Genomic DNA, 23,245 nt, shown 5'->3' on the forward strand with positions numbered 1-23,245 from the left:
GAATTACTACTCTGTGATTCCATTTATATAAAGACTGAAAACAGAATTCAAATTAATCTAAGTCTATAGAAATCTAAGTAATGGTTTCCCCTTTGGCTGGGAGGCTAGAAGAGGGGTTGGGTGGGAGGAGGCATGAAGGGATTTCAAAGGAACAGGTAGTGTTCTATTTCTTGATCTGAGTGGTATGTTATGGTTTTTACTTTATAAAAATCTATTGAGCTCTTCACTTCTGAAGAGCTTTTCACACTCTGGTGCACTTTTCTCTATAAATGTTATACTTCCATGAAACATTTATTTTAAGAAGTGGAACAGATAACAAGAGAAAAGTAACATACAAGATGGGAAGGAAGAAAGAAGTTAAAGGAGTTTAAGGTCCTTGCATTCATTGCTCAGGTCAAGTTCAACAGTGCTGTTGTAACTTAAACCTCATTAAGATGAGAGGGAATCTTGAAAATTTTAAGTCTGATAACTAAAATAATCATAAGAAAATGAGTAACTTTCAAATAAGTAGTGGGTTAAGCCGCTGCCTTTGGCTCAGGTCATGATCTCAGGGTCCTGGGATCGAGTCCCGCATCGGGCTCTCTGCTCAGCAGGGAGCCTGCTTCCTCCTCTCTCTCTGCCTGCCTCTCTGCCTACTTGTGATCTCTCTCTGTCAAATAAATAAATAAAATCTTTAAAAAAAAATAAGTAAATATAAAAAAGATACTCTTCAATGCAAGACAGATCAAGTTTGAAGAGTAGAAAAGAAAGAAAGAAAGAGTAAGAAAAGAGAGGAAAGAGAAAAGAAAACTGGTTGCCAACTGGGAGCACAAAGTAAGACGGTAGAAATAAATGCAAGTGTATGGGAGACATCAGCATGGGGATGGTAATTGAAACCACTAGAGAAAATGAGATTTCACCCAGGGAGAGCAAGTACATTGAGAAGAGAAAGGGCCCTACAACAGAATTTAGAGAAACAAAAGGTTGAAAGGTCTAAATTAAGGAAGGCAAATCCACAAGTGAAAATAGGAGCTGACCTCCCCACCCCCCACTCCAAGAAATAGTAGGAAGAATGAAGCCATCCATCAGCATCTGTCTGAACAAGATATATGTTAAAGTATTGTCATCTGTTCAAATTAATTTCAATAACAATGAGAAGGCAACCATCTCACAGAGACTTCTCAAAGTAGGGTGACCACAATTAGCATTCAAATCAGGACACTTTTGAGAGCGAAAAGAGATGCTAATGAAATAGAATGTTAGGACAATAGGCATAAACAAAATAGCCAGACTGGGGTACACAGTGATAAGAGAAGGCATCTCTATCTCTTGTGTATTAAAGCCATCCTCCCTCAATATAAAGTAATGTTGAGTGTGAGGGTACCAGCATATACACAAATAGGCTTAAAGGAGAAAAAATCCTTTTAATAAAAAGTTCTCCTGGAAACTAGTGTTTGTTTTAGGATAGGACTCGCTGGTAATTGTGAGCTACCAATTACATGTGGGTGGAAGGTTAGAGAATGGATAGACCACATTCTCTGAAAATCTTAATTCCTAAAGAGATGGCAGGCATGAAAGAGAGAAGTTAAAATCAGAGTTCCACAACCACAGAAGGCCAGGCATCCTTTTTTTTTTTTTTAACAACTGACATAGTTTCACATGGCAATAGAGTGGTTCCCAAATAAATCTGAGCAATCTTGCATTAAGTAAAGATTCGTAGATGTTCTTCTTTTTTGTTTTCAACAGTAGAACTTCACGGAGCCTTTAAAGTATGAATATGCCATCTGAATGTCAGGGAATGGAGGTATTGTCAACAGTATATCCTAAATGTAATTAACCTAAGAATCTTTGCTTTTCTCAGACCCTCTCTTGGGACTAGACTTCCATGACAAACACTTTAGAAAATACTGGAGTAGGCAATGCTCATTGCCGAAGCTGTTTTCCATGTGCACTTGAAAGAGTGTTTGGCCAGGAGCAAGAGGATATGCTGGTGGTCCTAGCTCCACAACACGAGGCATAGATCTTGGGCTATCATTTGACTTCCTAAATCGTCCATCAGTTTATCTGTAAATTCAGGATTTCTAACTAGATCAACTCTCAACTAATAGTTAGCTCTAAAGTTCCATGGTTTTATGATCTGGATGCTTAACCAAGATCTAGATCTCTCCTAGAACAAACCACTTAAAATCATCTATTCAAGGACTTTCATCCTACACTTTCTTAAGAGACTGAGAGATCCTCTTTTGGCTGCATTGCATTTGTGATGAATCACACCCCAGGGGTGGGATTATGTTTTATTATCTCATGATAAGCACCCTTTTTCATAATTTAATTTTAATTTGTGTCACTCTCTAAATAGACAATAGACATTATGATGTCTATTTAGTATCCATTAAGATGTTGTGACATTAATTTACCAGGACAGTTAGTGACTCAGCTTGATGGACATTTTGTTTTTGGCATCTTCTCTAAAGTTATTCCTAAAGAATTTAAGGGCTTTTGATCTATCAGTATCAAACAGTCTAAATCTGGGTTCCATTCTTTCTTGAAAATTCTGCAATCTAAGAAAAGATTCATCTCTCACGGTGGTAATCCTTTTAGAGAAAAGGAAAAAACTGGCAGGTATTTCCCTCCTGAAAAGGATGGTTCAAAAAAGACTTAACTAAGTTTGAGAATCAAACATAGAAAAATGAAGCTTAGTATGAAAATTATTTTTTAAACTTAATATTTATATCTATACCTGTAAAAATAAGCTCCAGGGGAAGTACAAAGGGTGGTGATTATTTAAATTTCAATTGGTCAAAACACTGAGGAACAGACTAAAGAGAAAACTCCTTCCTTGGTTTTCAGAAGTACTATAGGTCTCTGCCATCTCTGTTATGACAATGTGATATGAATATACATGTAACTCCTTCAAGAACAAGAACTTGGGGAATCCATTATAGGTATGAAGGCTACTAAGACCAATGGCAGTCACAGACTTCTCTTAAGGGAAGCCAGTAGTTCTAGTTCCACGCCTGAGAAATTTTCTTTTCCTCATCTACATTCTGCTACTCAGGCCACACAGTGGCAGAGAAGCATCTATAGTCTGCATTTATCATGTAGAAACCTACACTTGGGCAAATATTAGGGAAGAATCATCTAAGAAGCCCTAATATACTATACAATGTAAATTTATGTTACCTCCTTCAGGGAGGCCTTCTAAATAGAATAAGAACCCCATAAAATGTTGATGTCGAAACTTAGCAAACCATAATACAAAGAGAAAATGTAGAGTTATGCTATTCCATAATCCTTGTGAGGTTAGAGTAAACTAACCCAAAATTATTTAGTTTGTTATTGAATTGGTATGGAAATAATGCTAAATAGCAACCAAGTAAGAATTCTTCAGGCTACTCATGACTTTTATGATTTATATGGACCCATAACATTGAAACCTTGTGTATATTTGAATTTTATCATGAACTTCACCATGGTTACCAAAAAAAAAAAAAAAAACCCTCTTCCAAATTTGACCAACTAAATACAAGATTCACTGAAGAATGCTGTTAAAATTACATATCCTGGATCACCAGGGAACCTAGCACATATGATTCTGTTTTGATGGACAGCCTAAAACAACTACACTAAGGCAACTTACCTTGTGGGCAAAATGGCCAAGTAATAAGCTGTCAGTAATTGAAGTATTTGCATCACTTTCTAAGATGTCAATTCCAAAATCTCTGCATGAATAAACTTGGAAGTTTTTCAGGTGAAGATTACTACTTCTAAAAATCTATAAAACAAGAGCATATGTTACGGCAAAGGTCTGAGGCTTGATTTTTCTTGCAGAATTCCTATGGCTTCTTTAATTATTGATTAAGTATAAATAAGCATGCTATTCCATGTTTAAGCAGCTTTTGTTCACCAATATCCATACAGACATCCTAAAGTTGCCGTGAGGTCAGCATTAACTATTCCCCTTTGGCAATATTCCCCTCTGTACTTTTCATTTCTCCTCATAATAACTGTTACATTAAAAATGTCAGTGTAAATTCTTCACATATCTAAAATAAGCTTGCAGTTGTCAAATCACACAAAATTAATGGAGAAAAACAGAGCATCCAGGAACTCTAGTACTTAATCTTTTCCTCAGTAGAGTATACCTTAACTAATATTATCAAAAATTGCAAATATGAAATAAGTAATTCAGCATGACTACAGACACAAAATATGTTGTGTACATCTATATTCATGATAATGTGGGTTAATGGGCCCAAACAGGGATTGAGTATTAGCAAAATTAGCTTGTTAGAATTGAATGAGTCCCTTTAGTTTGGGGGACAGAGCTCTTGGTTTTGAGCTAGCACTGATAGGAACTAACTACATGATCTTAGGCAAGACATTTCTTTTCCTAGACTTCAGTTCAACCAACATCAGGATGTAGGTCTGGACTAGCAATTAACCTAACACAGTCATTCCTTTATTTATTAAATAGGGTCATATTCACAATTGTATCTTCAAGTAGATGTTTCCTATTAATTAAGGCTTAGGTAACCTTGACTGATTGAATGATCAATTGATTTTTGGTAGCATTGATTTATCATAGTATCATGCTTCTGCCCATCAATCAGTCTTTGTGTTTGAACTTTCAAGAATCGAACAGCTAGCATATCCCATTATGTATACACTAACAGCTTTTATAAAATCATAGATCTTTGAAGACACAAAGGTTTATTTAAACAAAAAAGGTTATTATCTGAACTGTTAACAACAGTTGTGACCTAATTACAGGCATCAGCCCAAATTCTGGCAAATACACTCATATTTTAAAACAACGAACACCCAACATTATTTAGAAAACCTGGTGATTTTAAAAGAAAACCAAGATACAACAGCAAAAATCACCTATTTGTGGTGTGAATACCTTCATAATGTACTCTCATCTCTCACTCTCCCTTTTCTAAAAGAATCTCTTTGCGTCTAGGAAACATGGTGAGGAGAGGGTGTTCTTCTCAACTCTCATTACCATGCACACACAAAGGCCAGATACCTGAGTCGGAATCCAGGAATTCTGAACTATATGACTTTATCAAGTATTTTAACCCTTACCCAGAAAGTTTCCTTTCCTTCAAAAAATAGTGTAATAGTGACGCAGCTCCCTCAAGTTTATTAAGATGATTAAATAAGAAAATATCCCAAAATGTTAACTACCAAGCTATCAATATCATCAAATAAATATAAATTTATATTTAGACACAATTTTACCCAGTGGATTCTTCTGGTCAAGTATCTATAAACACGATGCTTGTGCCTAATGACTAGAGTAAAACCAGATATATCTAATAATGAAAGTTTATGAAATTTAAACACAACACATTTTTGATGGATACAGAAGGCATTTCTCAATGTTAAAATTTGCAGAGACGTTATTGTCGACACTGATCTATCACTACATACTCCACAAACATCCAGTCACTCTTCCGGACACTTTGCATGTGGGCATGTAATTAACTCTTGAAACTAAGTTATAACTTATCTTTCCGTTTTACAAATGAAATAAGAAAAATCATGGGATTTGCCCAACATCACAAGGATAGGACTTGGCTCCTTTCACTGAACATAATGTTTCCAGGGTTCATTCATGGTGTAGCATGTATTGGACCTCATTTCCTTTTATGTCTAAGTAATAGTCCTTTGTTTTGATTTACCACACTATATTTATCCACTTATCCAATGGTGACTATCTGTGTTGTTTCTACCTTTTGGCTATTATGACTAACGCTGCTTAGACATTTGAGTATAAGCTTCTCTGTGAATCTATGTTTTATTTCTCTTGGGTATATACCTAGGAGTAGAGTTGATAGATCACATAGAATCTTTGTGTGTAACCATGTGAGGAAATGCCAGACTGTTCTCTGAAGGACCTAGACCATTTTAAATTTCCATCAACAATGTGTGAGGGTTTTAGTTTCTCTACATCTTCATCAACATCTGTTATCATTTTGATTCTAGCCAACCTAGTGGGTGTGAAGTAGTAGCTCACTGTGTTTTTGATTTGTATTTCTCCAATAGCTAATTATTTTGAACATCTTTTTACATGCTTGTCGCCATTTGTGTATCTTTGGAAAAGCGTCTATCCAAATACTTGGCTCGTTTTTTAAATTGGGTTGTCTTTTTATTGTTGAGTTGTAAGAGTTCTCCTATCTTCTAGATACAATTCCTTTATCAGATATACCATTTGCAAATATTACATCCCATTGGATAGGTTGTATTTTTACTTTCCTGATGAGGACCTTTGAAACATTGAAATTTTCAATTTTGACAAAGTCTAGTCTATCCACTTTTCTTCTGTTGCTTATACTTTTGGTCATACCTAACAATCTTCACCTAAATCCAAAGTCATGAATGAATATTTACCCCTTTGTTTTCTTCTAAGAGTTTTATAGGTTTTTTTCTTTCTAATGTTTAGGTTTTTGATCCATTATTGAGTCAATTTTTATAAGTAGTGTGAGGTAGGGATCCAACTTCATTCTTTTGAATGTGGCTATCCAATTATTCCAGCACCATATGTTCAGAAGGCTAATACTTCCCGCACTGAATGGTTTTGGCATCCCTGTGAAAAATCAGTTGTGTGGGTTTATTTCTGGACTCTCAGTTCTATCCCATTGATCTATATTTCTATCCTTGTGCCCATACCACACTGTCTTGATTACTATTGCCTTGTAGTAATTTTTAAAATAAGGAAGTACAAATCTTTATTCTTTTTCAGGATTGTTTTGGAGGGAGTTACTTTTTAAATTCCCTGCTATTATGTTAATTACTTTCCTTTACTCTTTTCATCAAAGCAAAATTCCAAAAGCATTCTCATTATTCGAACTTTTTGACTAATTAAACTTGAGTATACAAGAGTTTCATCTTTAAGGATCTGTGTTTTCTTTCATGGGTTTAGCACTTCTGACTGCAGAACTTGAGAAAGCTGATCATGACCACCTTTTAATATGTCCATATTATTAGGTTATTTCTTTTAGAAAAAGGCTATTCAAGAGCATGAAAACAGATTGTAAGTCTCTGTAAGGCATGAATTTCTTCTCTGCTTAAGACAGGACTCAACCAATGTTTCTGCTGGATTTGTAACTCCTTTATTCATAATGTTTATGGGCAACAAAGTACTTTATAAAGTTAAGTAAGAACAAAACACTAAATAAAATCGGGATTCTTCCTGTTCCTAATTATATATTTTTGGGCTTTTCCCATCCACAATCATCTTCCTCTTGTTGGATATGTGAAATACATGTCTAACGTTCTTAATGTAACTTAATTATATGTTTTTATTCTGCTTCCTGAATGCCCTGTAAACCTATTTCTTCATCTACATATCTTAGGCTCCAGATTGCTAAGTGGCAGGGACCAAGTGTGTATAATTTTCTCTGTGTAGCACCAAAGAGTGACCGTGGAAAATTTTGTATGTTGCTATTAACTGTGAGCACCCAAAGCTTCCTTACAAGAAATCATTATGTTAATGAAAAGTAAATAATTGAATGTGAACTTTTTCCTTTTTGAAGAAAATGTGGTTCATTGATAAAGATAAGAATGGCATCTTGAGCTGGAATTTTTCTTTCAATGAGGAACATCATTATTTTCTTAGGATTGAAGCATGCATTATTCAGGATATTAAGATATCAAATGCACAGCATTTGGTGTCTGGGTTCTGCACCAGGCTGTGCTATTAACTAAGTGACCTTTGGCAGATCCCTTTAGTTTCTGAGCCTTCATTTCTTATCTCTAAATAGGCATGGGAGGTGAGGAACAGAGGACCTCTATGATTCCTCCTGCTTATAAATCTCTCTGATTCTGTTGTTTCCATTAGAGCTGCTGAAAAGTCACCAGAGTAGAACCAAACTGACCCTGGCTTCCAGAGTAGGAATTTATTCATTCAACAATTTTCCCACACACCTATGATGTTGTTTGCTCCTTAATACTGTGATAATATTGTTATGGCTCCCAAACCATCCCCCTTTAAATAGAGACACATAACAAACTACCCTCAGAGAACAAATAACAATTTAATGAAAAACTAACACAGCTTACCTGGGCACCACCTGCACTTCCCCAGACTGTGAAGTTCTGGAACAGGGTGGGGCCCCTGCCATTATCCCAAAGTGGCCGAAACTGAGGGTAAATAAAGAGACCAGACCTTGAAAGCAAAACAAAGAATGAAAATCAGCCACTTTCTATGTTCCAAATGTCCCACTTTTTCTCCCTGGGAAATATAAAATGAAGGTAATGAATAAGGAGAATGGAGATGAGGCCTAGGAGCCTTCTCCCTGTCCAGCATTGCCCATCCCTCAGCCTTCCCTCTCTGTGACCCTCCATGACCTGCTCCCACCTCAGCAGATGCAGATTGCCAAAATCTCAGTCTCTTCTACCAGCCTTTCTCTAGGTTCACCCCTTCCTAGCAGACTGGACACCTGTGCCTAGCCCATTAGAACACACTAGGAAAGTGGACACGAGCACCGTTACTCCCTCCAACTTTTGTTCTTCTCCTTGAAATGCACTACCTTCACAGGACTCTGGGTATCTTCTTTGCTCATACCGTGGAGCTGCTGAGAGCGTCTTGGTAAAACTTCATAATCTTAATGATAAATTCATGGCACATGTGCTAATTCTAGACTTAGCTGTTTCAAGATGGCACAGCAATCATTTTGAATCCGTATTCCACTCTCCTCTCACTGTCCATCAGAGCAGTATCACTATACTATCATAATTATTGATAGCTATCAATTACTGAGTTCCTACTATACTCTAGGTGGTCCTTTAGGTGCATCATAGGAGTCATCTCTAATTATCACATCAAACTTCCAGTGTAGATCTGAAATTACACAAATGAGGGATCTGACTCTTAAAAAAACAAGAAACAAGCAAACAAAAATTTTCTAGTCAAGTAAGATTTGATTCAGGGCCTGAATGACTCTGAAGTCCACATTTTGCCCATGTTCCCACCACGCTTCCCAGCTCTTGCTCTTAGCAGATGACCTGAACTCCATGTACCAAAACCTTGAACAAGTCCCCTCCCCTCTTACCAGAGTACCTGTCCCCAGCCAAGAGCCTTTCCCCAAAGGCTCCTCACCCTACTCAGATCCTGAGCCCAGGCATTCTCACCTCCTGGTTTCTTCCAATCCCTTGGAAATTTAATTGCTCTCTCTATTGAATTCTATGTCTCCATATATGAAAGATGCACTCTGTCCCGCTGCCTTCTCCAGTAACTTCCCTATCCCTTTCCTTCCCTTTACCACCAAACTTTTATAATCCAAAATGCTTATACAGGTGCATCATCAAATTGTACATGGATGCCCCAGATTACCACCTCTCTGAGAGTGTTGTAAAAAAAAAAAAAAAAAAATGTTAGCTCTCACACCCAAAATGTAGATGAATTTACCCAAGTTTACCTTGTACAAGAATGTGCAATATTCTGGGTAAAGGAGAGAAGTGGAGCTTGTGATGTTTGGCTGGTCACCAGATGAAAAAAGTATCCCAAACCAGCAACATACACCCTGTTTCCCTATAGAAATTAAGGATAGTTAAAGAATAGTTATTCCAGATACAATAAGGTTGCCAGAAAGAAAGACTTTTCTATGTGGTCATTCTGCTTCTCTTAATTTACTTCCTGTCCAAGTATATTGATACTTTCATGGCTCATGCACTCTTCACACACCCCAATCCTTCCCCCCGACCCCAGGAATCAGATAGACTCTCATTTTTCTTCCTCAGTGCAACTCAACTGGGCTGTAATTTGTCTACCTTAGTAAGTGGTATCTCATGTTAAAGTAGTCTTGTAGGATTCCACAGTGAAAGGCTTCCTTCTTCATCAGTATGTGCCCTTCTCTTTGGTGTTTGCAATAGTACTGGAGCCAAAGGCTTACCTTAAAGCCAAGTCTATACAAAATGTCCTCTCCAATCCTTCAAACAAATCAATGATTTGGCTATGGGTTGAAGACCACTGATTATACTAGTTATGCCTTTGTTCTGAGACACTCAGTTATGCACTGAGACACAGTGTCTGAGATCAAATACCAGTTTGAATCTCCTCAATGTCCTCTTCTCCTGATTAGATCATTTTAATCACCTTATTATTTCTTTATAGGATTTCCTACCTAAATAATTTGATGTCTTTTATACGCTGATATAAAATCTAAATTCTCCATTGGACCACATGAGATTGGGGCTTTAATTCTGATCAAACTGAACACAATGGATTCTCTTTATAAACTCAATAAGATATTGACATAGACTCATCACTATGTAATACATTTTAAGAAAGAGTAGAAAATTAATTCCCTAAAGAGTCTTTTATTATATATAGAGATATTCTGCTTGGCCTACCCAATGTTTATAAAAATTGTGACTTTGTTTCTAGTATTTTACAATTGGGACACTTCATATAAAAATTTAGACTCTCAGTTTTTTAACAATACAAAGTGCAAATTCCTGTGGGGGTAGCCATGGACCAGCTGGGGTTATGAAGTGCCTGCCTTCTTGGATTATGGTTATTCTGGCATAGTCCCCACCCTTCCTGTGTCACTTATTTATGATACCAGGGGCAAGTACCCATGGGTGTTTGAATTTGCAACCTCTAACTCCAGGCAGTAAGGTAAATGGTATGTTGGCTCTTCCATGTTCCAGGAGGAGGATTGAAGGGCCAAGAGACCAAACTGCTGGACTACCTCCTAGGCAATTATGTGCATCTCTCTCTCAGCCTCAGAGGCTGGTCTGAGGCCAAGATGCCCATGTCTACCTAGAGAATAGAAGTCAAGAAACAGGACACTCAGTCAGCCTCAGGCCCAAGCTTTGTGCTCCAGGGACAAACAGAAATCCAGAGGCTACTGCGTAGCTCTTCCCTGATCACCCGGGGGGGGTTGACGTGGCCTGGCTGGTATGACAATAAAAAAACTGCCTTATTCCTACAATCAACTCACCTCCTGGGAGCACATGCTGTGGGACTGGGATAGCTCATCCCAAACATTAGGATCAAGTCACAGAAGAGACAATTAAAAGCAAAAGGCACTGTGATGCTGTACAACCCAACAAAACATTGTCTTTCTTTAAAACAATATTTCAGTGCCATAGTTGCCTCTAAACAGGGCTTGGTGGGACTGTGTTGTGAGTGTCTTGCTAGAACAGTTTCTTAAATTTTAGTGTGCATGCGGGATAGAGCTATAAGATTTAGCAAACAAAAAACACAGATGCCAAGTCAGATTTAAATTTCAGATTTGAAAAAAACAACTTTTTTTTCTAATATAAGTATATCTCAAATATTGTATAGGATATACTTACACTAAAAATTTATTAATCTTTCTGAAATTTAAACTTAGTCACATATGTTGTATGTTGTCTGGAAACCCTAACCTGGAGTATATAAAATACAGATTTCTAGGTCCCCACCACTAGTTATTCTAACTTCACAGGTGCTGAAGTTGATGGTGAAGGGTTGGAGGACAGTACTCTGCACTCTTGAGCCCCACAGGTGGGTCCAATGTAGGTGATCTTTTGACCTCATTTTGAGAACTACTGCTCTAGAAGTGATTGAGATACTAACACTGTACTGTCTAGTCATCAGAGGGTCCAGGAGATGTTCAAAGAAGAGAGAAACACTGGGAAGAATTCACTTCCTGGTGATTTTGCCAAGAGCTGCCTTGGGAGCCTATTGCACTTGGAGGCCACTACAGAAAACTGAAGGAGAATAGAGACCTAGACAATCAGGGCCCCAGGAGCTATCTGTTCCCAGGACCCCAGCAAAAAGGTAGTCCAACTCAGTGCAAGTTATATTTATGTCAAATTTTTCTTTCCCTTAGAAATATTTATCTCATTCTTAACTTAGAACCAAGTGTGATAATAATATTCAGAATAAAGATTTTTAGAGAAGTTGCTATTGTCCAGGTACCAGATTTTATTCTCATTTACTTTCACAACAATCCTGAGTTATATATTATCACAATTTCACAAAGAAACTGAATCTTGGAGATGTTGAGTAACTTCCTCAAAGTCACAGAGCCCACAACTCAGAGTCAACTCCATTCCTGTCCAAACCTGGAAGTGTCAGAGACTGTAGGCTAAAGTAGAGAAATGAAGTCAAGACCCAGAACCAGGATGCTAAACAAGAGGGGACAAGTGAAGAAATGTAAACAGTAGGGTGAGTTGCAAGGTCATGTCACCAGGTCAAGGGCAGGAGTTTGTCATGGCCTTCCCAGGAGTGGATAAAATACATGGAGCAGCATTCTTTGCAGAAGTAAATGTAGTATGAACATTCAAGCAAGAGAAATCCCAGAGAGCAATTAACTGCCCAAGTAAACTGGCTCTTTGAAGTGTGCATTTGTAGTCACCAGAACAAAGTAAGTAAATCCTTCGGACACCAGGTAACCTGGCAGACAAGACTGGCGTAGTATTTGGATGTTGCTACCTGAATATAGGTTTCCTCAAAATTGGAGAGCATTTTTCAGGTCAGAGTTAACTAAAGAGTTGTTCTGTTCACCCAAATTCCAGACAGTATAAAATCCCTTCCATTCCCACCAAAGGGGAAAATGGCAGTTCAGAGGGCCCAGAGTAAAACATGGGTGTGGGATTGAGCCAATCCCCACTAGTCTGCAGGGAAAGACATGACATTTTTGAAGAGTATGTTTAAGGAGGATTAGGGTTCTGAGACTCCAGCATGAAGGGATTGAGCGTTATCAAGGTGTAGACATAAAGTTAATGAGGACTGGCTACTGATGGGCTTTTTGAACAACAGAAGAAAAGATTGAGACTGTGGCAATGTCTATTGAATGCTGATACAGAGAGTGAGGAATATGGATGTTAGAACAGGACACAAAAAAAGGGTTAGAACTCATGGAGAAAGTTCTGGCTAGTCAGGGCAGAGCTCTCTCATATTCTCTCACATGGCTCAAGGAGTTTTATTCCATTCTGAGTGAGGGAGGACTGATGGTAGAGACTCCAAACACACTCTTACTTATAGCTCTTCTCTGTTTATCCTTAGGTTGAGCAAAATCATATCAGCCCACACAGCCCAAGTCATTCTAGACTTATACTTTCTTATACTTAATTCCTAAATGAGAAGATTTTAGGTGCTATTAAAGGTAACTCTCTGAACCTGAGAGGACCACCAGCCGCCATTAGATAGCAGTTCTCCTCACAGAAGGGAACTTTAAAGAGACTTGTCCTGGGATGCCTAGATGGCTCAGTTGGTTAAATGTCTGCCTTTGGCTCAAGTCATAGTCCCGGAGTCCTGGGATTGAGTCCTGCATCAGGCTCCCTGCTCAGTGGAAACTATTTCTCCCTCTCCCTCTGGCTGCCACTCCCCCTGCTTGTGCACTCTCCCTAATCTCTTTCTCTCTGTCAAATAAATACATAAAATCTTAAAAAAGAGAGAGAAAGTCTTGTCCTCTCTGGGTGTTCCACATGTTCCACTAAGAACTTACATACACACACACACGCTCACACACAGAACCAAGTAAAGTCAATATTGATGAAAAACTGAAACAGGTTGTTTTAAAACCAGCAACATTCAACTTCTGCCTCATGTGAGAATAGGAACCAATGCTCCAATGCCCTGGTCCCTGGAGGTCTCCTGGTTCTGTGGAAGCATCAGTGAGGACCAGAGTTCACGGCTAGTGGAAGCCTGGCCGGCAGACAGCAACAAGGACTTCATCGGGAAGCCAACACAGGCTGACAAAATCAAGGTGCTGTTTCCTTAACTTTTAGCTTTTTATTCACTGTATGCCAGAAAGCTCTCTCATCCTGGGTATTTTTAATTAGCCCACCATTCCTCATTTTTTACTCCATTCCAGAACATGTTCTTTCTTTGTGGACCAGCAGCCCCTTTACTCCTGTACTTCATTATTTTGGATTCCAAGCATTTCTCCAATTTTCTGAGGCCATTTAAAATTCTAAGTACATATCTCACCTACCACACGGAACTTGGCACAAGTGACTTTGGGACATCATGTAATATGAAATTGAATTACTATTCAATATTCTAACATGACTTCAGGGAACCTGGGCCATCTCTAAGACTCCAGTCATCTTGAGGTGGCATAGTCTAGAGCTGGAGCTGTCAATCAGAGATGATTTTGTTTCCCAGGGAGCATTTGGAAAGCTTTAGAGATGTTCCGAGTTGTCACAACTGAGAGGGAGGGATGCTACTGACCTTAAGTGGGTAGAGAAGAGGAATGTTGCTGTACACAAGATAGCTTCTCACCGCAAAGAATTAGTACCTAAAATACTAATACTACCATGACTGAGAATCCCTGGTCTAGACTGGTGCTATGCATTGTTGAAACAATTCCTGCTTTCTAGTAGCCCATCTCCAGATTTTGATGGAAAGACCACCTAATATAAAAACATGGTTAATTACTATAAGAATACTTTGACAGTCTTTACTGGGAAGGTATTTATAGCTTTTAAAAAATTTAAATCTGCCATCAGGCATTTCCCAAAAGAATACTTACTAGCACCAAATCAGTTACCTCAATTCTTTCTACATGCTAAGAAACAGGAAATACGCTTATGGTTCTAAGTTTTAGGAAGGATCACTGTCCCTGGGTTGGCAAATACAAGTGCCCAATACATACTTCAGTCCTCATAGAAACAAAAGGAAGTAACATGGCTATTGATTGTTATGATTACACAACTGGAACCTTCCTTAGGGAAGTCCCTGTGAATTTCCACCTTCCACTTAACCTTCGTGGAGTAGCTATGCCTCTAGCATATTTGAGCCATGGGAAAAGCACTGAGACTTAGGGAAGGAGGGGTTTCTGAAACACCCACCTTTTCTGCAAGTATATAAACAATGAGAAACGTATATCTCACTGAGACATACAACTCGATATCATTACAAATGAAATGCTCATTCATTACCAAGACTCTACCGGGAGGGAAAAGATTCACATATTTCAAGAATGTATTCTACGGACTATCCCCGTATTCATCACCTTGGCCAGACAGGTGCTCGGGGAGTACATATTTTGAGCAAATGAATAGATTTGTGGAATCACTTGCCCTGGTGTCATTAGCATTTATGGAACATCTGGGTGAACATATATAAATATAAATGCTTTCCAAGTGCATTTATAGTTGGGCAGGATATTGTAACTTTGGTCTTCTGTTAGCTGGTAAGGCTCACTTTTCTTATAAAAGAAGCACTTGAACAGTCAGATCACATTACTTCCTGGCCCTTTTTACTCTCCATTCCAATTGGGTATGCTACAAATGATTCATGAGGAAAAACCACATATTTATGCAGGCAGCCGGCGGCTTGTGGGGAAGGGTTTAAGGCAAGCAGGGAATTTTGTGTGGAAATCAATTCTTTGCGGAAGTCAATGTATTATGGACATTCAAGCAAGAGAAATTCCAGAGAGAAATTAACTGCCCAAGTAAGCCAGCTCCTTGAGGTGTGCATCTATAATCACTAGAAAAAAAAAGTGAGTTAACCCTTCAGGCAGCTCTTAAATATACATTAGCTATTGAGTGGGGCGAGCTAGAGAACTGAAATTGGCCTTTAAACACAGAATTCCTTACAAAATTGATTCACAAACCAGAACAAATTCCCCTCAAATTAAATGGATGTTTCCAAAGGGCTTGTCTCCAGGGTTTTTCCACAGACTATCCTAAACAGGAGTCTGGTCATGGAAAATTTCCAGTGCCTACATACACATGGGATACTCTAGAGTTTTGGAAGTGAGCAGGCCCTTGCTGTTTGAGAGCAAAGACTTTCCAGCCTGAGGTTGACAGAGGGTATGTCTACTGAAAGCATGGAGCCACGGAGCCTCTAGACAGCAAGAGATCTCCATCAACGGAGTCATAGTCTCAGACTCTGGAGAGTCAAGGGAAGACTGCCTGGAAAGGGATGCTGTAAATGCCACAGGTGAGGCACAGAAGAGCCACCACCAATCTGTTTTTGAAAAGCATGGCAAAGGCCTACCTAGGGAGTATTCGGAGGCAAACCCCAAGTTCCTCAGACACTCAAACAGGAAGAACATGCTTGAGTATCCTATCCCTAGCGAGAAGACACAAAGCTCAGGTTTCACTTCTCACAGAAACTGTCCTGGGCTTGGCTCAGCTGCAGCCTGGGCCAGGAGACAGACCACTTGTGCTTAAGAAAACTACAAAGGAATATCACACTTGAAATCCCCTCCTCCTGTGCAGGGTTGAAGATGAGGACGCTGTCCAGGTGGCTGACGAGGAGCCAAGGTGAATTCTGTATACTATGACAGAGCATTGGGTCCTAGGCTCTGGATCAAGGCAACTGGGAATAACATGTCACCATAAATCCCTGTAGAATCGACCGTTTCTTCTCTGCCTGCCTGCCAAGCCAGAGATATCAAGGTCAGACTCCTGATAAGAGTGGGAGAGTCAAGGCTTTCAGAAATGGTAGCCCAGACACTAAGATCGTGTTACCTTCTTTAAGTCCAAATGAGGGCTTTAGTTCAGTTAACAGTTTTGTCCCAATGACAAGGTCCTGGTTTCGATATTGCTACAGTTAACAGTTTTGTCCCAATGACAAGGTCCTGGTTTCGATATTGCTACAGTGACAGCTGTTATATGGTGACGGTTATGGGGATGGTATCACTGGAGGATGCTAAGGGAAAGGCCCAACTTCTAAACCTAAAATTATTTCAAAATTTAAAACTTAAGGAAACAAAAATGAAAAATCCCAATAAATTACAAAAATACAGTGACTTTAAAAAAATATTTTGCCAGGGGCACCTGGGTGGCTCAGTGGGTTAAGCCTCTGCCTTTGGCGCAGGTCATGATCTCAGGGTCCTGGGATCAAGTCCCACATTGGGCTCTCTGCTGAGCTCTCTCTCTCTGCCTGCCTCTCTGCCTACTTGTGATCTCTCTCTGTTAAATAAATAAATAAAATCTTAAAAAAATAATATTTTGCCAGACTGCAAGAAAACATCAAAGCAAGGCAGAAGAAAAGGATACAAAAACTGAGCACACCCAAGACTTGACTACCTTCTCATTCAGGGTAGTCTGACTCTCTTTCAGGTAGAGTAGAACATAGAAGCCACAGCCCATGAAACAGTTGCATAGAGCACAGGAATGTGTCTCTCCTGAATACCCAAAATACCCTGGGAGATGGCAAATTTCTCTAAATCCCATCCTGTTCCACAAATCAATTACACACACACACACACACACACACACACACCCATCTTTGTTATCATAGCTTCCTTATCATCCTTTTGGAACTAAGGCATATTTCTAAAATAGATTTTTCAAAGTATTCTGTGTATCTCCCACATAGGACACACTTAATAAACTTTAACTTAGTGTTTACTCAGTAACTGAAATGCCTAGGATAAAGAGAAGTCGATAATTTTTAGGTTTTGCTACATACAACAGTTATCACCTACGACTTTAGCAGTGATACATTCTAAACAACAGGATATAAAAGAGATAGCACAGTAGAACAGCAGTGACATGCAGCTAAAAAACTGGCATGTGTTGTGCAATATTTAATAGAGAAGTCCCATGGGATTTAAATGCTGCTTCATATAAATGTTTTATTTTTCAGTCATCAAAATGATTGTGGGATCTTGGAATCTATTCTTTACTTTTCTCTTTCCTCCCTCCATTCTTTGATTATGGAATTATACTTTCATTCATTCACTCATTCATTATATTCAATTAATTTTTACTGAGCAACTACTATGTTTCAGATACTATGCTAGGATCTAAAAGACTAATAAACTAATGAAAAGAAAACCACAGACCTTGAAGGTCATCAAAGAAAATGTTAAGAACATCTAATGAGTATGCTTAATGAATCTACACTACCAGCTTAAACTAAAGCCTCATTCTCAAAACATATATGTTGTATTTTCTTTCACTTTTGTAAAACGAATATAAGAGGAAAAAATAAATGAAATAGAAATAGGAAATATCTGGGCGCCTGGGTGGCTCAGTGGGTTAAGCCGCTGCCTTCGGCTCAGGTCATGATCTCGGGGTCCTGGGATCGAGTCCCGCATCGGGCTCTCTGCTCGGCAGGGAGCCTGCTTCCCTCTCTCTCTCTCTCTGCCTGCCTCTCCATCTACTTGTGATTTCTCTCTGTCAGATAAATAAATAAAATCTTTAAAAAAAAAAAAAAAAAGAAATAGGAAATATCTAATGGGAAACAAACAGCTTGCTTTAGATTCAGTTTTTTCATTGTTAATTTGGTACTATTCACAGGTCAATCTGCAAAAGCTCAGGTAAACAATCAGCTTTTTAGATGGCCCTGTAGTTTTCTGCACCTCTAGTAAACTTGATATGCCAGTAGACAAGAGGCCAGGACCTGTGGCCACACTCCAGTGTGCTACCCAGTGAAGCAAAGTCAGATGGACATTACCCCTGACAGTCAATGCAGGACTTAGATCTATTCCAGCCTTAGGCAGGAAGATGAACTGGACAAAGCTGAGGACCTACTTTCCTCTGGGCATTTCAGTGTAGTCAAGTCATGCCGTCTGAGGCATGCAAGAAACACAGTTCTTTAGGCCTGAAGGCTGCGGGCATAAGTGCGCAACAAGCCCCAACGTCACCTACACGTTAAATGCTGCTCTTGTTGCCCTGGCTGTGGAGTTTGGTTTCTTTCAGTCTAAAGCAGTTCTGCTTCCTTTCCTAACTGGCATATTAGCTGCCCCTATTAGGCACCTAAAATGGTGTGTAAGTGCTGTGCTTGGAATAAGCATAATTAAGAGTCTGGAGGAAGGTTGAGGAGACAACCATGACTTTTATTAGGGGTGACTCAGCTGAAGGTAATTAAAAACAGATGATCAGAGAGAGACATTCATTCTCTCGGTTCCTCAGAAATCTGGCATAATTGCCATGAAACAAGAGATGTCAGACTAGTGTCCCGGAAGACTGAGGCCCTTAACCCTTTGGTAGATGATCCATAGGATAGACTCATTAAAAGAGGAAACTAACTGGCCTTTCACTACTCTGATGTACCTCTTCAATCACGATCTACGGTTAAACGGTACTCTAAAAATTTAATTTCTTAAAGTGTTTAGGGGTAAATTTACCAAGGAAAAGTAACATTAAGTTGTACTAAATAATTGGACAAAAAAGGCCATCAGAGTGTGCTTTATTTGTTCTGGAATCTGACATGATCTCATATACCTCGTGACTTTGCTGAATCTTAGTTCTTTTTTATTTTTTTAAGATTTTATTTATTTATTTTAGAGACAAAGAGAGCACACACAAGCATGAACAGGAGAATGTGGAGAGGGAGAAACAGACTCCCCACGGAGCAGAGAGCCCATTGCAGGGCTCAATCCCAGGACCCTGAGATCATGACCTGAGCTAAAGGCAGATGCTTAACCAACAAGCCATCCAGGGGCCCTGACCCCTAGTTCTGAATACTCTTAAAGTGCAACAATAGGACCACATTTACAGAGGAAAATAATGAAGACTTAATAAGTAATTATTATTGAAATTGGGACAAAAATCAGAAACTACAGCAGACAGCTCAGGAAGATATTATAGTTTGTGTTAATCTAAAGGACCAGAAAATAATCAATATCTCCTTTGTTTTGCCACAGGTAGATAGATATTGCTTCAGAGAGTGTTCACAGAAATTCTGAGAGAATAATTACATTTATACCAAAGCACTTGTTTAACATAAAATCATAAAGTTGTTTTTCAATACCAGTGTGCCACCAAGTAAACATTTTTATGCCATCTTATGCTTTCACTCCTCCAAATAACTTCTGGAATGAATTTTATGGCCTCTCAAGCTCTGACCTTCCTAGTGGAGCTACAGGTCTTACCTCTACAACGTTGGTTGGATTACGGATATAGATACCAGATGGTGTCAACGTTTCAGGACTGGACAGTCCCTCGGTGCCAGAAACACTGATGATCACATTGTTTCTTATGATATTTCCCTGTTCTGACCGGTCTAATTTAAGAAAAGATAAATCAAACCCAGGGGAGCCACAAACATAATTAATATTTACACAACTCAACAGTCTTGCTTCTACTAGTATACATCACAGCTTACATCATGCTTATATAAATAAATATATTTAAGAAACATTTAGTAGTTTCCACAAATTTAAGATAGTTAACATTTTGCCATCGGATGTGTCCATAAAATACACGACAACTTAAGTGGAGTATAGTTTGATTTAAAACCAACTTATATACTTACCAATTGTTTTTTCAGGAGTCGCTTCCCAAGACATGTATTTTATGTCCATGTCTGTACCTGGGAACAAAAGGTCGTGTTACTTCATTCAGTTCATGCCACCCAGGAAAATGAGAGATACGGCCTCACTATTTCTTCTTCTGGGCATGGTTTATTTTAAATTTCTTTGTGTATTTTTAATTCATAGGCCAGACAAAGAGATACAGATTATATGTGCTTTTTCATTCTAAAGTGTCATAGTGAGTCAGAAGTTCATTTTAAACAGAATAAAGAACAAAGAAACAGATGTATTCTTTTACTTCTTAGGAACAATTTAAGTGTCCCCACAGTCAAATGCTGCATATGTCTGTGTCTACTCCAACCCCTTCCCTAGCTGTTCAAATTGGCCACCAACTATCTGCAGTGACCTGGAATAGAAGAGAAGAAAATAAATAAAGAATAATAAATAAGAAAATAAATAAGGATAAAATGGGCCATGCTCCAGAGACCGATTAGCCATACGTAGCATCAGTAAAGAACAGCCTCACAGACCCTTCTCCTTATCAGGTATTTAGGTATATGAGCTTCCCATGTCATTTCATGAACTGGGTTTACAAACCTATTTTGCATGAAATTAAGTACTTTATCTATAATGCACTAACAAACAAATATTCTAATTTCATCACCTGCAGTATAATCGATGTCAAGAGCCTCCAATTCATAATAAGCTCTAAAGGCTAAATTCCTCCTGCAGGTTTTCCTCTTTGCCTAGTTAATGTCTATCCCATAACATTGTTTTCTGCTAAATTAATATTGTTAGGGTACCTTCCTGAACTTCTGCTCTGGGTTTCAGCAAACTTTTCCCTTACACCGACAAAAGTAGGAATAAGCAAAGTCAATCCTCCACCTGTGAGTTTAACTGCTCTGTAGCAGTTAAATTTACAATCCCCGTCCAATCGAAAGATTTTCCTGCCCCTGATTGCCACAACTGTCCTTAGTTCTTTGTCTTTCAGACCTGGAGTTTGTTTTAACCCAAGTTTATATGATCCGTATTTTCTCACTAAACTGTCTCTCTCTCAGGATTAGGACCTTTTAACTTTTTTCCCAACTGATCATTCTTAAATGAAACACATACACGTTCCCACTGATGGTATCACAGAATTAATTTAAATATGCAACACCGTTTAACAAATATAGTCTGACTTTCAGTGAAAACCTCTGATTTGCTTTTGTATTGCAATATATTCAAAGATCTTTTGTTCACTAATTCATTTACTTCTTTCAACAAACATACGTACAAAGGACCAGTTAATGTGCTAAATGCTAAGGAAACAATGTTCACATGAAATCTTGTGGTACAAACAGTCATTAATCAGATGATCAGAGACATGTAATTTTAAATCAATAAATAATGACGTGCTCAAAGAGCTTAAATAGAGGGAGCTCACTTGGGAGTGTGGAGAAGACAACTTTTCAGAAGGACAGCAAGCAGTATTAGTAGAGGGAAAGAGTTTGTGCAAAGGCCTTTAGGGGGCAAAAAAGGTGGCTTTTTGAAAGAATTAAAACAGCTCAGCATAACTAGAGTACAGAGGAATAGAAAAAGAGCAAGACAAGTTCACAAATGTTAACAAACAAACAAAAAAAATCACTGAGGAAGACTTCTAAGCTAGGGTAAGGATTTAGAATTGTAGTCTAAGAGCAATAAGAAATTCTTTAAGTTTTAAGGATGAGAGTGATAGAATGCAATTTGCATTTTTTAGGGATAATTCTGGGTTCTGCAAGAGGAATGAACTTTCAGAGAAAAAAGCGGATACAAGTGAACAAGCAGAAGATTGTGAAACACGAACTTCTCTAGCAAGCCATAGGAGAAGCTAAGAACAGAATTCAGGATTTTTAACTTCTTTTCCAACATCAAGGCTTAACATTCCATAAGTCTATGCAGAGATTTATATATGTGACCTTAAATTATTATGAAAATTGCTGACAGTAAATTTGAAAAACTCCCATGTCATGTTTAGTAACCTCAATTGAAATGTCACCTTTAAAAGATCAGTTTCTTTGTGATATAGTTGAGGAAGCTAATTAGTGATAGGTAACTTTAAATTCAGAATTGTAAGCTATGGCCTATTTATAATGATCAGAGGCTAAGGTTTTTATAGATTGGGAATGCAAATTGTGGGAAAATTCTTCTTGAAAAACTATTTGTCCTACTCAAGAATGCCAAAATTAAACAAGTTCATCACTTACCCACCAGCAGTGCATGTCCTAAAATATTGTAGAATACATTACTGTCCACCTTCAGGCCCAAGGTCCTTGACATGCTAAGGCCTCTACTGAAGGAGCTCCACACTGTGCAACCCTGTACATAGGAATCTGAAGAGCAAAGAGTACGGCAAACATTTGAAGTGAATCTTGAAGGTTCCTCAGATTCTGTTGATCATTTCCAAAACAAGTTGTTCTATAACTGAGAACATTCCCCCCCCCCACACACCCACACACAGTAATGAAACTAAGGAAATGAGGAGTTGGAAAGAGAAATCGAATGAAGAACCTGGGCAACTCAAGCCAATGTACCTCAAAGATACCAAGGCTAAGCAAGGTGGAATCCAAGAGTCGGGTGCTAGATAGGAAACCATCTGAGGAAGAGACGGTATGGCCAAACCACCAAAGAACAAATAGCTGTCAGGATTTCCAGTTGGCCACCCTCTTTGCTATCCTTATCCCAATATGGCAGACAGTGGCTAAAGAGAAGTGATGCACAGCATGAGGAGTACTACTGAAGGACCAAATCTGATCTTTGAAAATCACATCTTCCATGTGGAGATAAAGTCATTATTTCTTCAGGTTGTGACATAATTTATTTAATTTGTCAAGCAATTATATTCTTGGCCCAAGATAGCCAGAGATTCTTATTCCAAAATGTAAGCAAAACCAGAGGTTGACCTGAGGATCATAACTCTCACATTTGAATATGGTAGATTTATGAAAGTGAAAGGTGAATTCTCTACTATGTTAAAAGAAATTGACTTTTAGGAAAATCATTACCCTGTTTCCATGGGCATATTTTATGCCCTCCCCATCAAGTTATGTCAACTGGATCAGCCAATAAATAAATATTTACTG

General features: G+C 38.5%; 1 protein-coding gene across 12 annotated transcripts in view; it reads right to left on the minus strand.

Annotated features, from left to right (window-relative positions):
- PKHD1 (PKHD1 ciliary IPT domain containing fibrocystin/polyductin) overlaps positions 1 to 23,245 on the minus strand; it is a 475,771-nt gene that overhangs the window by 261,889 nt on the left and 190,637 nt on the right. For 11 of the 12 annotated variants that reach the window (XR_006385080.1, XM_044252662.1, XM_044252680.1 and 8 more), the window contains 6 exons: positions 22,370 to 22,495; positions 20,147 to 20,203; positions 19,764 to 19,894; positions 9,408 to 9,520; positions 8,050 to 8,155; positions 3,620 to 3,754 (listed from right to left, as the gene is read on the minus strand). Coding sequence is in view for 11 of the 12 variants with exons in the window: in XM_044252662.1 (XP_044108597.1) it covers positions 3,620 to 3,754; positions 8,050 to 8,155; positions 9,408 to 9,520; positions 19,764 to 19,894; positions 20,147 to 20,203; positions 22,370 to 22,495 (668 nt within the window). In the remaining variant the exon portion in view is untranslated. The remainder of the gene's footprint in view (positions 1 to 3,619; positions 3,755 to 8,049; positions 8,156 to 9,407; positions 9,521 to 19,763; positions 19,895 to 20,146; positions 20,204 to 22,369; positions 22,496 to 23,245) is intronic. The other variant, XM_044252670.1, reaches the window with a different exon arrangement.

Source organism: Neovison vison, chromosome 1 (genome assembly GCF_020171115.1).
Source record: "Neovison vison isolate M4711 chromosome 1, ASM_NN_V1, whole genome shotgun sequence".
NCBI classification, from domain to species: Eukaryota; Metazoa; Chordata; class Mammalia; order Carnivora; family Mustelidae; genus Neogale; species Neogale vison.